The following is a 17,766-nucleotide window of genomic DNA, read 5'->3' as shown; positions in this document are numbered from 1 at the left end:
TTCACTTCATGCCCAAGGGTTTCATGTCATGTGGCGTCACACCAGATCCATTTTGGAGTGCTTTCTGATTAAAATGTTTTTCGTTGCTTAATGTGTTTTTGTGCTCATATTTTGGATTGGGCGACTGCTTTTGTATTTTGGAAGAAAGACACATGAACACATGAAAGAAGCACAGGAGAAAGAAACAAAGAAGTTGGCAGGTCCCTCACCTCGGACCAGTTTGCCATGGGTCACACTACCAGGGGGCTTAAAACCCCAGACAACACAGTAAGGAGTTGTTATTTATTCATGTATTATTATTATATTTTATTCGGTGTAAACTGCAAGCGTGACACTCTTCTTTGTCATCCTTTTCCATGCTCAACTGATTGGAAGCCTCAATAAAATGTGTTTTGCTACCACGTGGGAGGCAAAGTGACAAGAGTTAAAAAAAAAGGAACATTTCTGTAATTTGGAAAGGGAAAAAAGTCTGTCCAGTAGAATTAATGTTGACCTCTTCATCCTCTCTCATCATCCATTCCCCAACCGGTCTGTCTTCTCACAAACCAAACAAGGGCTCACAGATTTGACCCCACGTGCACAAGCCTCAGGAGGAGGTGCTGGGGAGCACCAATGGAAATGCAGCCTGACAATCTTTTCCTCCCTTAAGCAACCAAGTGACAAAAAAAAAAAAATCAACATAAAACATCGCTCCTTCTCATGAGGAAAGTAATCAGGAATAGACTGCAGGACAAGTTAAATTAGCCTAAACTCAGAAAGATGTCAGCCTCTTCAGACAAATGTTCACATTTATTTCGTATGTGAAGGCACAGACAGGCGTTGACGTCTTTGGTGCCATTTTCAAGATTAGCACAAGTAAGTGTAGCACAAAGAGCTACACAAAGTGTTTCTCTCTCTGTTTTCTTTCTTTTAGCATTTTCCTGTACTGAGCACATGGTAGAATTGGGAAATACAGTAGAAAGTGGCCGCTGGTCTGTGCGTCTTTGACCGTCCGTCAGTGTGCGGCGAACAAATAGGGCCCCTAAGAGTGTGTACAATATGCATACATGTAGGTGCAACATATCCAACTAAATTTACCTTTAGGTTTATTCAATAACTTTTTGAGCTAGCCTATATTGTGCTTGTCAAAGTACAAACCCCTTTGGAATTGAGTTGGGATCTTATGTTAATCATGAACAAAAAAACATTACTTTGCAAATCAATAACTTGCAAATCATGTCCAACCTGTATTTTATTGAATTTACTAAAAAGACAAGATATTTGATTTTCAAACAGGTAAACAATGTTTCTAAGAAATAATTTCAGTCTTCATGAACACATTTTCAGTGGGAGACAGGTATCTCAATGGGAGACGGGTCTTGCACTGCAGGCAGTTGAGTCTAGTATTCAAACTCCTGCACAATGTGTTTTCAAAACCTGTTTTCAACTGTCAGCATAATTGGCTTGTTCATCGATGTAATTGGCTGCATTTGCACTGCGGGGCTTAATGTTCAATTCCGATTTTGTGAGCTTAGTTGTTTTTTTGTTTGTTTTTGCAAAATCTAGATGGAGAATCTAGAATACACCTCGCTCGCCTTCCATTAAGTTGTCCTAGAGAGGAAAAAATAAAACAACATTGGACGAGGGTCCAATGCTGTTGTTTTGTTTTTCCAACTTGCTCCCGCCTTTTTGAGCAAAGCATTTTGACATTTGTTGCCCGTTTGTTACATGCGAGTCGAATGAATGCGACGTGGCTCGTTCAGACTAAGTCGCATGACAAAAGATTGGGTATGGATCGGATTCAGGCCACATAACCAAGTGGCCTGAATTGCATTTGACAAAAATCAGATCTGTGTCATCCACACTGCCGTAACAAGATAAGATACATGTTTCATCGGTGCAAAAAAATCAGAATTGGGTCACTTCAGTCTGCACTGTCAAAATAGCCAGTTACCCAGTGGTACTACTAACACAACCGATACTGTCACAGATGCTAGCTTTTGAGCTTTCTTTCCATAACAGTTCGGATGTTCTCTTCTTCTTCTATGGTCCAGAAGGGCATAATATCTGCTCTTTCTACAATTTGAAATTTTGGGTTTTCAGACCACAGAACAAGTTTCCACTTTGCATGAGCCTATCTTGGATGAGCTTAGAGCCAGAGTAGCTGACTGTGTTTTTCTCTTCCGTTCTCTCTCTATCGCTGTCGCTCTCTCTTCATCTAGATGACGGACAGACAGACAGATATATATATATATATATATATATATATATATATATATATATATATATATATATATATATATATATATATATATATATATAGGTTATATATATATATATATATATATATATATATATATATATATATATATGTGTGTGTGTGTGTGTGTGTGTGTGCGTGCGTGCGTGTGTGTGTGTTTGTGTGTGTTTATTTGTGTATTAATAAATATATGTGCATATGTGTGTGTACGTATACTTAGATAGATAACTGGTTCAGTCTGTTTTTGCGGTAGTTGCTGCTGACAAGCTGCTCATGTCAGCTGAGGTTGTTCGGCCTGGCTGCCAATAGCCAACTGAATGCCTCTAGTCTAACTCGTTCCATTAACGTAATTATCATAAATCATAAATAAGAATATGTCCGATATAGAAATGTGCATCTCTGTGTCGTAACACAACTTTTGGGCTGATGGATACAATCTTCTTCAAATGGTATCTAAAGGTTGTTGTTTTTTGTTTTTGTTTTTTTCTCAAGGAACTGATTGCTATGGATCTTTGAAAAATGCGTGTGCCAAAAATTTGAATGGGTTTTTCTCAAAATTTCAAACTTTACCTTAGCAACATTCAAACTTGTGTAACTTAGTCATTTTTTGGGCTAGGTTACTGTCTTGTATATCAATTTTAAGAGAATTGTGTGTAGAATATGGAAGTATACCTTCTTTTTTCAGACACAAGCCTGATTTTGAGAAAAATCTATCCATCCGTTTTCTAAAGCACACTAACCACACAAGGCTTGCTGGTGTCTATCCCAGCTGACATTTGGTGTAGATTGTTAAGATAATAGTTGCTGTTTACTTTTTATCGCGCTGGAGTCGATATAAAGTGTATATTTAATTGATTGGTTAATTTGTTCATTTCAATGCTACTACTGTACATAATTTGTCTGCGGTCGAGAACCTATACTCATGGTGAATTCAGTGAATGTATTACCCCCATGACTGAGTTTATCGGGCTCGTTTTCATCAGGGTGCCTTATTACATGGTACTGAGCTGCTCTCTACTGGCCAATTGGAAGAATTTCACCAGGAATGTGCAAGGTGTTCCAAAAAGCACATTAAAAAGGTCGAAGAGTATTGAGGATGGGAAAAAACGGACCTGAACCTCTGAAAGTATTTGATCTCAAGTTTTACGTGGAATGTTCAAAGATGTTTAACGTGAGCAGCGTTGGTCACACGGCCCACACATCAAGCGGATCGTTTGACGTGCGTTCGGACATTAAGCAAAGGAAACGCGAAAATTGAATTCAAGGTTACAAAATAGAATAACGCTCAATAAATGTAGCTTAAAATGGTACCAGTTTCATCTTATCTAGTACACACTGTACAAATGAATCCACTACAACTCGGGGCTTTGAAATCAACTAAATTGCATTGCTTTGATGCGATTTGCTATTTATAGGCAGTGTATACGTTTGAATAAATTGAACATTTCTATTTTCATCTATAAATTACTGACACAGTTGCTTGTTTCGTAACTTAGGGCATATCATTTGAAATTGATAAAAAAAAACAAACATGAAAATACCTCGGGGTCCCGTGTGTGAGTGAGTGTGTGTTATTTGTAGCTCATCCGGGTTATGTTGACTGTAGTGAAATGACATGGTAACACATCTGGAGGCGTCAGATGAGTTCCGGGTAGGCAGAGGAAATCAATCCTCGCTGACGGTGACTTGAGGTTATTTGACCAACAAACTTGCCTACTGGAGACTTCAAATAATTCGTGTGACAAGATGGACCTCCAAAAATTCTGTGGTTGGTTCAGTGGGTGCTTCTCATTAATTCCAAGAAAACAATCTTTCTTTCCTTTGTGCCCCCAAACATTTTTAATTTGATCGTCCGTAGCTACACAGACAAAACGTGCAATAAAGAACCGGGTACCATACTTGGCTCTCACGTCATTTATTCCCAAAATCTATCTTCATTGCCAAAATCTATGTACGTACATTTTCCTTTGTAACAATGTGCTGAAAAATCAATCCACTCGAAGGGTAATTTTTTACCTCTAATATTAGGCCTTTTTTCGAATTCCTATAGTATATATGTATTTATTATGTTTATTTTAATAGCTCTTGAGATTTTGAGTAATATTAGATGGATTTAAACTAAACTATTTTCCGGAGGCTCTTGTGGAAAAAAAGAGATAAATTGTAATCTACAGTATTATTATTATTATTATTATTATTATTATTATTATTATTATTATTATTATTATTATTATTATTATATAGTTGGTTTTATAGTGTCTTTTCTACAAAAAAGTATAGAGATTTTTTAAACACCTTACTCTACAGGTTTGTTTTGGGTGGGCCAGGTATGACTGACAATACGTACCTTTTTTTTTTTTACATCTCACTATACATGTTTTTGTTTAATGTTTTACTATACATATTAGTTTATGTTTTTAAATGCCTCGCCATAGATGATCTTTTTAAAAGCCTCTACACATGGCCATTTAAAAAACAGCTTAACTATATACATGATTGGTTTGAAAAAAAAACACCTATGAATATATGGTTGTTGGTTTTTTAAAGCTCTACTATACACAATGTGCCTGCCTGCCCCCCCCCCCCCCACGAAAAAAAAACGAACTTGCAAACAATTTTTGAATTATTTATTATATGTTGATGTTCAAAGTTCAAAAAGGTAGAACCAACGCTGCAAGTTTTAAAGAGTCTTTATCTTGCTTAATAGGACAGCTGGTTGAGGGTGGCTCACTGGCAGCTTGTGGCCACTGCCGCTCCCAAACTTTCGATGAAGCGATGAACATCTCTGAAGGAGTTGTAGAGTGGCACTGGGGCAATACGCAACACATTCGGATGACGCATGTCACACTGGGGACGAAAAATGGGGAAAAAAGATCATAGAGATTTACTATCACTGCAAATAATACAATGGTTCCTTGTGATATGAGTTTAAATGATCATGATAATAATCGTACCTCAAAACACAACACCTGTTTTCTCATTAAAATTAATGGGGTCACAGCCACTCCCCCCAAAAATGTATTTTAATCGTAAAAAGTGCAATCTATAATACTGTTGTAAAAAAAACAAAAAAACCTAATCACAGTATTAAATAAATTTTACAAAAGAAACATTTGGTCTTTTAATGACATATTCACATATGCTCCTTCTGGAGTGCAATACTGCAGCATAATACAGGCACGCAAAAAAAAATAATAATAAACATACATACAACTTTAGGTAATTAATTTGCACCAGTGATATTTGTTTTTCTAAACAACATGCTTGAGTGCTGTTATGTTGTCTGCCTACATGTGTTACGGCATCATTTGTGTTCAAATACTCGCTCGTTAAAGCGATTTTAAAGAAATCAAACCCACACACACAAATCCATAAACAGCAGATCACAGTACATCTCACGGCACACACTTCAGTTAGAAGAACGGTGCGACAGGAGTTCTATAAAAAAAATTCATTTTTCAAAGATTGGTAAGAATATGTGCCATCAGATATTGTAATATTAAATGTGTATGTGTTCTCTTGTATGTATTACAATGTGTGTAATTATTTTGATTGCGTGTATAGTTTTACGGTAAACTCCAACTAGAGTGTCACTAAACAGTTTAAAGCACGCTCTTGAAGGGTAGACTCATACAGTATCTGCACACTAGCACACATTGCACAACATTTGTGACTATCATTTCTCATCCATGAATATGATTTTAAGATTGAAAGAAGCCAAAATCAAAGGCAGGATTAATTTTTGATCAATTGCCCGACCCTACAGTACTCTTGATATGTACACCAATTGGGAGCGGAGAACAAAACGCCGGCAATAACTGGATTTCACTGTATGGTGTCCAGACTACTCACAACCACACCCCTCTTCTCCAGCTCCTGGAAGACTCTCTGGATGGGCACAGAGAAGCAGAGTGACAGCTGGCATCCTCTCTGCTCCGGGTCAGAAGGCGTGATGATGCGCACGTGAGGTTTGCGGGGTTGGGCGGGATCTTCTTTATAGTAGTGGCCAATGAGATACTCTAAGTAGCCTGTTAGAAGCACCGATTTCCTGCGGAGCATCTCCATGCTGGTCATGTTGAAAACCTGCGCAACCAACAATGCCGTCACCATTCAGTTTTATAATGTTTAATCGTGTATTGCATAGTTGTAAAGTTTAGATGCTAGGATACAATTCAGGATTTCACATCAATGAAATGTTCTTATGTATTACACTATACTTGTGAGATTACATCTAAACCGATGAAACAACATTTCAGTAAAGTATGAGCAAATTTTGGTATACATATAATATATGGGAGGGTAGAAGAAATGCAGATGGGAGAATTTCAACTGTTTGTAATAGAGCATTTATGTCAGGGGTGTGAGTCATTTTCGTTCAGAGGCCACATGGAGGAAACTCTACTCTCAAATCTACTCTCAAAGGGACCGGTTAAATCATGGTATAAATCTTTAAAGCGGTTCGTGTCAATTATGAGTCTGAATTCAACTGGGTTCAACTGTAAATATAGTGTTTAAATTGACAAAATAAAGATACAGTAATGAAAGTACAATAACTTCCTTTTGAGTCCCCTATGCATCCCAATGTAACATCTTCTCTTAAATTGCATGAGATGAGTAGAAATTTTCTATAATCCTTTTTTAACTAAAACTTAATCAATGCTGTACAATGAAAGCCTTAATATCAAGAGGAAGGAAAATTCCCCAATCAACTTTATAAACATTGTACAACCTTGTAAGGAGTGCAGTGACATTCAAAGATTTGGACAGAATAAAATGGTGCAGTAATGTCTAATGTTGAACACTTAGCATGCACATAATGATGTACACACGACGACACAACGCGACAGAAGTTTAAAAACTCACAAAAATCTCATGAGGTCACGTCAAACATGAAAGCCTGCGGAAAGACTGCGGAGGAGGACTCAGAGAGTTGTTATCGAGCGTGTTAGTTGCAGCTGACAGCAGGTCAGGACAACGTGTTGTTAATCGTGTGCACTATTTAAATTCTGTCAATAAAAGAAGCAATCAGACACAACCATGACTAAGTGAATCCGTTAACTCATACAAGGGCATTACAGTATTATAGACAGCAGACTAATGGGTTTTGTCCTATTCAATTTTTTTTCCGTATTTTTTTTTTTTTAATGCTTCACGAAATGATCTTGCGGGCCATATGCAGCTTGCAGATTTTATGTTTGACACCCCTGTTTTAAATAGTTTATATGAAAATGATTTTGCTATAGGATTGCTTCAGTATATTTCAATATTATGAGAGCAGTTCAGCAGTGTGTGACTTTTTCCGCAGGAAGTATAGCTGCAAAAACATCATTCAGCGATTTTTCAGTCTTGTATATGAGAAAGAAAAAAAAATCAGTCCGTGTGACATAATCCCTGAATTACTGAATTGTGTTCCTGATCGCCCCTCATTGCCTAGATACAAACACATATATATGCACAAACAGGAAGTGGGCAGCGGTACCTCCAAACTGGCCTGCAGGGAGCACACAAGGAGAATAGGCTGATTGGACAGTCTGAAACCTTTCACTCCGGGTTGCAGCTCCAACACTGTACGCATACACAACCAAACGCACACACAGAATACAGTCATGCATGCACGCACGCGCACACAAATTCATCCTACTTCGTGGATTTCACTTTTCGCGGGGGATTTCGGTCCCTATTAACAGCAAACATGGGATGTTCTATGTTTTTGTTGAGTGTAAGATACGCTGATGCCATAAAATGTCAAGATTGCAGTTGTGGAAGAAATATTTGCTTACCATTGTTCATCTGGAAACGGGATTTTAAGTCATGACCCCACCAACCCGTCAACCTGCAAGCACACCGCAGTACAACATGCCACACTGACACTCATGATACTGGTTACGACTAATTCAAGTTAGGTTTACACTGTATGACTCGAGTGACAAAATTTGGATATGGATAACCACCGTATATGGTAGCAGAAACGACAAAAACATACTAAATTTGTAACACAATTGGGTCTCTTCCCGAGGTGGATGACACAATAGTATTGCATATCAATCAATGTGAGCTGATGGAAAAATGCTATATATATATATATATATATATATATATATATATATATATATATATATATATATATATATATATATATATATATATATATATATATATATATATATACAGTATATATATATATTGTTTATATGTATTTGCTCAAGGTGAGTGAACAAAGTAAATGTAAGGAAAGTTAATGGTATGAAAGACAGCTATGTGTCAGTATTCTGTAGAAAGAGTGAAACATTTCTAAATGGTTGGGCAAGTTGTGGAAACCTGTTTAAACAAAGAAGAATAGATTGTGTGTGAAATTACACACACTGCCTGAGAATAAAATCTAAAAGAGGAGAGGCTTTCTTTTCTCAGAACGAGTTAGACTGCACTGATCTGACCGCCCACCTTTCTGCAGAAAGTCAAATGTTTGGGCTCCAGTTGTGTGCAGTCTCCTTTTGATAACTCTGGCAGAGTGCGGTGTAAATGCACAGTTAAGAAGCACCCCGACTTCTCTTTTGCTCTCTGACGCCGCTCATTTGTCTTGTTTTAAAAGCAAAACTTTGCCTACATCCATTATTTAAACCGCTTATCCTCCAAAGATTAGGGGCAAAGTTAACACCTTATGTCGTGAAATACTGTATGGTATCTACGGTGCTAAATGTATGTTAGAATGAGACAAACACGTTAATCCTTAAAATTGCACCAAGCAACATTTACATGGGATGGCTTTACTTCTAACCTCGATCAAGCTACACCCTTTCCAAAATACTGTGTATAAAAAAAATATCTTTGGCTTCTAAAGCGTAGGTGTTGAACTCTATCCCTCAAAGGCTGGCATCCTGCATGTTTTCTGGTTTTCGCTCCCTAACACAACTGTATCAAATGATGGGCTTATAGGCAAGCTCTGCAGCAGCTTGGAAATGATCCCAATCATTTGAATCAGGTGCGTTTGAGAGAGAGGGTTTGATAACATGCCGAATACTAGCTCTCGAGGACTGGAGTTCAACACCTATGGTCTAAAGCACAGGTGTCAAAGTCAAGGCCCGCAGGGCAGATCCGGCCCGGCACCTCACTTTTTGTGGCCCTTGAAATGCTGATTTGACTTCAGGTTTCTAACTAAAATACCAAAATTGCAAGTTGTCTTTAACGTTTAAAAAATTGGGAGAAGAAAAACAAACATTTTCTTATTCTCCAAATCTCTTTTGAAGAGTTTTTGCCGGCTTCTGATATCAAATCTTGGTAAATTTGTGATCAACACACTTAAACTGTATTTGAATTCACAGTCATTCCGGCCCTCTGACAGAAACTATAACTACAATGCGGGCCAAAATAAAAAAATTGTTTGACACCACTGGTCCAAAGGGTTGAAACAACATACTTTTTTACATAAGTACATCATTTTTTGTAAACGTAGGTTGTTTTGTGTTTTCAGTGAATATAAAGTTATATTGGATTTGTGTAACTTGGCATGTTCATGGTCTGGTATTATACACGGAAGACATCCAGCCATAGCAAAAGTGATGAACAATGATGATTGTCCTTTCATGTAACTTCTAAATTGCACAACAGTGTCACACTGTTTACTAATCTATGCTCAATTTCATTTTCATTTGGTTTAAGGTACAATTTGTTTGTTCATCTATCATTTTGATAGAACTAGTCAAGTGTTGCTGTGAAGTTTATTTTCCTATACAGCCTTAAAGAAAACATCCAGTAGCTATTTGTTCAGAGCTTTTTGTTTATTGTGTGCTTGTCTGAGTTTTTTTTTAAGTTCTCATTCAGCTATTCCATTGAAAAAAAAAAAAAATCTCAGCGAAAACATAACAGTGCACTTACGCAGGTTTGACAGTGTATTGATGTTTTTCATGGATGAATGCTCCAGCGATCCCACCACAACCTGAGTTCAAATACTGAACAGAAGCAAGTGTAGAAAGTTGCACATCATACATGGCTAGTGTCAGTGTATTGCTTGGGTGTGTGCGTGTGCGTGTGCGTGCGTGTGTGGTCACCTTGTAGGAGCACCAGCAAGCAAAGTCCACTCCCCACTCGTGCAACTTAAGATCAACATTTCCTGCTGCATGGGCCAGGTCAAAGCCCACCAAGCAGCCCTGGTAAACAAACATGTATATAAACAGACATAGATGATATCTATAGTCAATACACGTGAATTTGACGTTATTCTCACCTTGTTCCGGGAGGCCTTGGTGATGGTGGCCATGTTGAACAGCTGGCCAGTGTAGTATTGAACTCCACTGAGCATCACTAAAGCCACTGAGGGCCCCTCTTTCTCAATCACATCCAGAATGTCCTCTGTTCGTAGAGTCTCCTCTCCCTGGACACAGAAGTAGTTACCACCATTTTCTAACTGTACATATATATATATATATATATATATATATATATATATATATATATATATATATATATATATATATATATATATATATATATATATTTATACACGTGTGTATATAGTTTGCGCATGTTTACGCAAAGCACCATTTCTCCACACATCATCTTTTGCCATCCAGAAGTACTGTGTTCATGTGGTGTCTAGGTGAAAAGCTCTATATTCTCGTCACTCATACTTACTGGTCTGGCCTTCAGCAGCACCATGCTCTGCTCTGGGTCAAAACCTCGTAGACGGATCTGAGACTCAACAGCATACTTGACAAAAGGCAGCGTCATAGTATTATGTGAAACTGGCAAATAAGTCATATGCATAGCATGGACAACAAAGTCAACCGCTGGTTGCGGCGTGATAAAAGTTGCTCACATGATCTGATGGGAAGGCTTTGTCTTCCAGAATAATCTTGTGCCGCGCGGCTGTGGGTTGGTAGAAGGAAAGCTAACAAATCAAAGTCAGACGTTAGTACAGAGTGTTCTCTTTTATATATGAGTGATACTGTCTGGTTTTTGCACCATCAGCAGGTGTAAATTAACCGTCAGCCCGTTCATCAGCGCCACCTCTTCTGGATGCGCACCTGAAAAACACGCACACATGCGCGCAAGCGCACACACACGCACACACACCAAGAAGGCAATTAACTGGACATTTTACTTGAAGTCTGAGCAATGCTATGTGCACATTAGAAGACGTAAACTGAGACTAGTCAATGTCTGAAATGGTCTGATCGGGTACAATACAAAACAAGAAAGACTGCTGAAGTATAGTGAGTCACCAAGCATTTGCCTCTGCCCTTTTTTATCGCTCTGTGTGATTTATTTGTCAAGTTTTGCACTACTGTATGTTTTTCTGCTATGATGTTATGCATTCAACCCTGCTCTTTTGAATTCAACCATCTTTTTAACCTCTTTTTTCGGCTTGTTCATGGCTACTTTTCTCTCTGTACAGAAATGCCGCATGCAGACACTGCTGTCTGAAATATTCACCTAACATCAGTTACTAGCAGCGGTGCTCAAAGTTTTGATTGCAGTCGACCAGTCGACGGTCGAGCTATTGTTGGTTGAAAGCATGACAACACACTACATGTGAAAAAAAAATCTCTGTGGAAAAAAAGAACATCAATTGAGAAGAAGGGAGTGTGGATAAAAAACGAATGTCAGTCATGAGTCGTTGCTAGTTTGTTTGTTTTTTTTGGGGGGGGGGCTTTTTTTAGCAACCTATATTGACATTTGAACATGAATTCAGATCAACGCTATGTTGTTTACATCAGGAGCGGCTCACTCTCCGGTCGCAAAAGAAGTTGTCTGTTGCCACAGATATGCTTTTGGGAGGAACTTCAAAATAAAAGAGTACCAAGGCCATTTCCTAATACATTACTAGTTACGGTACAGTTTATTTTGATGCATCGGATGGCCTTCTCAAGAAGTTTTGCTGTTTTACTAGTATGCAGTGGCTTGACACAGTGCATTTTCCCATCACTGCACTTCTGGCCCAATATGGCGTTATATTTGTGCCACAATTACGCGCGCACGGAAAAAAACTTCTGAGCGTTGAAAATAAAACTGAGCGAGCGAGAACAGATTTTGAGCGCAGAAAAAAGTTCTTGAAAAGAACTCAATGATGTTGAACGAGGGAGGGAGGAGTATCGCGCGCGAGATGTTGAGCGAGAGAGGGCTATCCCGAGCAAGCAAAAAGGAATTTTGAGCGAGTAATTTCTTTTTCTGTGTTCAAACTCCATCGGCGCGCGCTCAAACTCTTATCATTACGCGCTCAATAGTTTTTTTTCTTGCTCTCAAAATCTGTTTTCGCTCGCTCAGTTTGATTTTCTCCGCTCAATTTTTTTTCGCGCGCTCCTAATTGTGGCACAAATAAAACGCCATAGCCCAACAAGTTAAAAAAAACAAAAAAACAGATCTCATCCCATCCCTATTAGTAACTGCCCGATAAATATGTTTATTCTTCCTGTGTCATTTTACTCTTCCCTGCCTGAAGAATGAAGTGATGAATATTGCAAGCCTTGGTAAGCTAAGCTAGTCAGACGCTGTCTCTCACTGCGATTAGACGAATCTAGAGACGTGAGTGACACAGCCCAGATGTGAATTTTCATCAGTATGGTGTTTACGAGACAGTAATATGACTATTAGTCATATCATGGCATAAGAGGAGCTATTAATTCATTTTATTGGTGCTAGGCTGTATTGGCCACCCATCATTGATTATTAGGTTATCAAAGGTCATTAGGCCACTAGCAGTAGTCTTTCAACCAGCAGCAAGGGAATTTCAGATTCCTGAATTAAAAGTTAATTCTTCTATGGCAAAGTGTTTATCCACTTTTTTAAATGTATTTTGTGTCTCTTTTTTTTTGCTCCATTAAAATGCAGCACGCCATTCATCATCTCATTCAAATATTAGAGATTACATGTAATGCAGAATTGTTGAATTATACATTCTTCGGTGTTGACACTTGAATGTAACCAATTTAACCAAAGTTTGTCTCATTTTGAGTAAAAAGTAATTGAGGCTATGGCTACAGGTATTTCACACAATGTGCGATAAAAAAAATAAAATAAAAATAAGCCTGGTCTCGAAAACATACATTGGCAATATAATTGTATTGCTCAGTGTGGAACCTACCGACAACTCTTGCCATAAGGACCTCAAGATTGTTTTCAGCCCATGCCCAAGGTCGTGACCCTTCCATATGGCCATGCACGCCCCTGACAAACACACACATCCTCAAATAAAGTTTCTATACTTTTCATCATTGCGGCAGAAAGGAGTTGCTGTACATTTTGGCCCACTTGTTCAGTTCTTCCTCCAAGTACTTCTTGACCATTTTGGGCTGCAGGCCTAATGAGTTGCCCACCATGTAGATGCTGTCTTTGGTCCCATCTACCAGTGACAGATCCGCTGTGTGTCATACCAATAAGATCACGCTATGAAAACAGTTTTGTTAAAAATAATCTAATTATGGGTTAAAAAAAAAAAAAAAAAAAAGACTCAATAGAATTCAAAAAATCTCAATATTTGGATGAATTTGACTCAACTTTCTGGGTTATTTTATTTTTTAAAAAATGCTGTCTTGTTCAAACTTATGAACAATTTGGGAACGTTTTTTTGGTTCCATATTGAGGTTATTTATTTTTATTATTATGACTAATTCAATTATTTTTAGTCCAAGAGTGCACATTTACAAACTTGTCTTACTAAATTGCACAGTCCAACAAGTTACATGTTGCTTCTATACCAGAGGTGTCTATTTTCCCCAAAAGCAGCGGCAGCAAATTAAAATAAAATGATACAAAGGCATTTTTTAAATTATTCATCTTCAAATTAAACCATAATACCAATCCATCAAGCAATTGCTTTCCTCTGTATTATTGTTAGATTTGGAAAAAGTAGTACATCACAGCTGTCTGTAAAGGTTTATTAAGAAAAAGTTTTAGAGGGATTTTGGGGTTGCCTGTTTCCCAAGAAAAGTGTTTCACTCCTCTACATACTTATAGCTGTGCCACTTCCGGTACCTTAAAACAGACCGTTTTTTTGTTGAGGGTAGCTGATTCGAAAGGAGTATTTGAAAGTATCACTGTGCATACATTTTGCTCTTTGTTGAGGGAAACAGATAGAGGCTGGTCAAGGCTGTCAAGGCATACTAAATGAATGAAATGAATTCAAGTAACTTAAGTTCTTTAGTGTCATTTAAATGGGTTTTAACTTTTAACTATGTTGTATTATTGTTAATTATTGGATGGATTATTGTAGAAAAAAAAACAACAAAAAAAAACAGCGGGTACCTCGTTTAAGAACCGCGGAGTTACTCGACGGATCAGCCTGTCTGTCAATGGAAGTCAACAGTAACTTAGCTTACGTGTGCACAGATCTGACAGTAACTTAGCATGCACATGCACAGAGCCATCAGTCAGTAACCCTCAACAAGCGGACTATTTTGATGCCACATTCGGTGTAAATTGTACTCGCCCATCTCCAATTATTATTAGGAATAATAGAGGCAGTACCTATTGTGGAAACACACACAACCTTTTCGCAATTTCCCCCAACTCAAAAACTTTTGGGAAAATAGCACTATTGTTAAACTATGGTATAGACAACACAGGTCTGCATTGCTGTCTTGTAAATGCTTGTGTATATGCTTGTATTCAGTGTTTTTATTTTGCACAGCAAAAAAAGTGAACAACAATCAATTTAGAAATATAAAAAGACAATGTCCACTCACAGGTAGGTAAATCTGCTATTTTGGGCACCAAGAAGTTCTCTCTCAGATTTCTCAACTCATCATGGTCATCCAGAAACTTGGCCACCTGCTCAGAGGTCGTAGGGCAGCCCAGCGAAGAGGCGACCTGTTCCACAGTTTCCCTAACAGTCAAGCCAGTGATGTTGTCCATTGCTTCTTCTCAGTGAGCCTGCACATGTAGTTGTAGGAGATAATCAGATATTTGACGGTATGAGCAAAAATATCTTGGTATTGAAATTACAGCTCTAAAATATATAATTTTCATTTTTTTTGTGAAAAAAATGTGTTATACATTTTTTAAACAAAATATATAGTACATATTTGTACATTTACAAAAAAACGTCTTTATCTCTCCCTCCTTCCCTGCCCTCACCGACTCAAGACTTAAAGGGACAATGTGCAAGATTTAGAATCAAGATTCAATAGTTTTATTGTCATATCCATAGTAATACCACACAATGAAATTATTATCCTGTTCACTTCCGAGAGCAGACTACCGGAACATAATTGAGCAAATAATAAAATAGGCAATAAATAAAAAAAAAAAAAAAACAGTAGTAGAGCAATAAGGGCAGTAATAATGAACCACTAGACCAATTTTCATTAAAAAGGAATAAATTAAATGATTAAAAATTGCAAAACCTTTTGCTCATCAGCTGTGAGCAAGTGTCTGAATGCATGGGGCCAAACACCTGCCACTGCACACTGGGCTGGCACGGAATGCTGTGCGACATCCGTGAGTACCAATCACCGCATGTGGAATGCATTCACATTCTCTTGAAGGGGCAATGTGTAACATTTAAAACGCTTTTCATTAAAAAGGAATAAACCAAATTATTATACATTTTAAACACTTGCAGATAAATGTGTTCTTAACAACCAACAATATGTTTTAAATATAATTGTAGGTCGAGTTATCATTAAAAATGATATTACATGGGGGGTGGCAATAGTCCGGAGGCTCCCATGTCGGTTCTTGCTATGGACACTGGTAAATGCAGCACCTCCTGCTGTCCTTCATGAAAAACATTCTAAATCTTACACATTGTGCCTTTAACAAATATGCGACCAATGTCACAATTCTGTGCCCAAAAAGGGGGAAGCAGCTTAGAAATAAAATAACAATAACAACAAAAGCGGAACGTGGCGGAGAAGTTTGGAAATATAACGGAGGGAGAACAGTGTATGTGTGTGAGTGCGTGTCTCGCGCAACGTCTCCCTCGCTCGCGCGTGTTAGTTGCCACTGTGCACGCCATGGCCAGATACCGCACCTTTCCACCTTAAACATGACAGATTGAAAATATTGTGGCTACGGTGTCCGTATGACAGCCATTCGGCTATCCGTTGTGGTACTTCCGCAAACACGAAGGTTGAGAGCAAACTTCGGTGACGTCACGATGTTGTCTGCGCAAGCGGGACAGTTTACGGCCGTTTGGCGTTTCCACACAGGTTACGTACAGGTCGCATTTATTTTGAAATGTGAACGACCTCAGGAAAAAATCGGATTTCACAAAAAAATCGTAATTGAGAATCAAGCCCTTCAGTGTGAACCTTGTCAGAGTGGGTCTGCCTGAGAATCTGCGAACCATAAACTATGATGCGGAAGTGCACACCATCGTGCTGCCCAATTTGTTTTATATTATCTATATTATATATTATATCGTAATTAACAATATCCATCCATCCATTTTCTGTAGCCGTTTATCCTCATTCGGCTCGCAGGCCTGCTGGTGTCATTTCCAACTGTCTATGGGCAGTAGGTTGCCTGATAACTGAATTGGTTGTCTAATAATAATAATAATAATAATAATAATAATAATAATAATAATAATAATAATAATTAACCACATTCTCAGTAACCAAATAGGACAATTAATTATACTACGGCGCCGGTACAGTGCAGTGCAGTTTACAACTGTGTGCTAGATTAGATGAACCGTATGCGTAATGAAAATAGCATACACCAACAAAACATTGAATTTTCATGACCCAAATTGCTAACAACTGCAGATACACCAAAGTAAAAGAGTAAATAAGTGAACGGGACAATTGGCAACCATAAAGTTGTAACTCACTGTTAGTTGCAGACGTTCCTCTTCTGCTAGCAGCCAATCATCTGATCCAGCGGCGCTCTTTCACCTCTGAATCTTTCTCTCAAGTTAATTATTGTTATGACCTCAAACTCAAACAAGCTTCTTGATAGCCTTTCTTCAATGAGTGCACCGCTTCTTGTCAGTCTTTTACAGTGAAACCCAAACACATATGTGTTCCTCTACGGCAGACTGATATCAGTCTGCCGTAGAGGAGCATCCCTATTCAATTAATTGTTGCACAAATTATTACTTATTTACTACGTGTAGTGTCGTGTTTACCCTATATTTATTTTATGTGCTGTGAAATTTGTATTATGTAAATGTACAGTATGTCTTAGGTGATATGATCATTTTGGTCTCGAAGTCAATTTATTTTTTACGTACTAAAGGGCGAGACTGCCTCCCTTGTGAGCAGTCTTACAAATATCCACGCGATGGCAGCAACACCTCTCTAATAGTGAAGCGGGAATGAAATAACTTTTCAAGCACGAGAAATTTGTCGTGAATCAGAAGTGAAATAATAATTCAACCCCTTAACCTAAGTAAAATTACAGACTGAAAGCGGTGTTATGACAACTTGTCACCAAAAAGTTCAACACACATAGAACTCTAAATGACCCTAATCCGGCCTGTCTGCAAAAGCGCAGTGAACCAAAAATTACCTCGCGGTGATCTTTCGGCTGTGAATCCCAAATGACTCAAACATTTTTTTGAAATAAGACCAGGTGTCACCAGAGCT

At 38.1% G+C, this 17,766-nt stretch overlaps 1 protein-coding gene across 2 annotated transcripts; it reads right to left on the bottom strand.

Annotated features, from left to right (window-relative positions):
- Positions 1 to 4,849: 4,849 nt before the first annotated feature.
- On the bottom strand, positions 4,850 to 17,319 carry kynu (kynureninase). Of its 2 annotated transcripts, none has more exons than XM_088408411.1 (14): positions 17,010 to 17,319; positions 14,917 to 15,103; positions 13,472 to 13,592; positions 13,317 to 13,399; positions 11,198 to 11,259; positions 11,052 to 11,123; positions 10,868 to 10,942; positions 10,461 to 10,607; positions 10,285 to 10,383; positions 10,112 to 10,185; positions 8,020 to 8,072; positions 7,719 to 7,804; positions 6,092 to 6,322; positions 4,850 to 5,086 (listed from the first exon to the last, which is right to left on the bottom strand). In XM_088408411.1, the coding sequence occupies exons 2-14, from the start codon at positions 15,083 to 15,085 to the stop codon at positions 4,967 to 4,969; spliced, it is 1,392 nt and encodes a 463-aa protein (XP_088264537.1). In that variant the 5' UTR covers positions 15,086 to 15,103; positions 17,010 to 17,319; the 3' UTR covers positions 4,850 to 4,966. The 2 variants fall into 2 exon arrangements, with proteins under 2 accessions (XP_088264537.1, XP_088264538.1); XM_088408412.1 differs by lacking the exon at positions 17,010 to 17,319 and adding an exon at positions 16,206 to 16,348.
- Positions 17,320 to 17,766: the final 447 nt, after the last annotated feature.

This window comes from Hippichthys cyanospilos, chromosome 2, assembly GCF_059441005.1.
Source record: "Hippichthys cyanospilos isolate Australia breed blue-spotted pipefish chromosome 2, RoL_Hcya_1.0, whole genome shotgun sequence".
Lineage (NCBI taxonomy): Eukaryota > Metazoa > Chordata > Actinopteri > Syngnathiformes > Syngnathidae > Hippichthys > Hippichthys cyanospilos.
Note: the sequence above shows the minus strand (reverse complement) of the source record. Positions and strands in the feature narration are given on the sequence as shown.

What these genes read in the sequence shown, in the direction of transcription:
- kynu (XM_088408411.1), bottom strand. Translation starts at nt 15,085, where the DNA reads ATGGACAACATCACTGGCTTGACTGTTAGGGAAACTGTGGAACAGGTC. An exon ending in CCTTATGGCAAGAGTTGTCG is followed by an intron (nt 11,260 to 13,316) that starts GTAGGTTCCACA and finishes CGTGTTTTTCAG; the next exon opens with GTGCGCATCCAGAAGAGGTG. An exon ending in TTAATTTACACCTGCTGATG is followed by an intron (nt 11,124 to 11,197) that starts GTGCAAAAACCA and finishes TTGATTTGTTAG; the next exon opens with CTTTCCTTCTACCAACCCAC.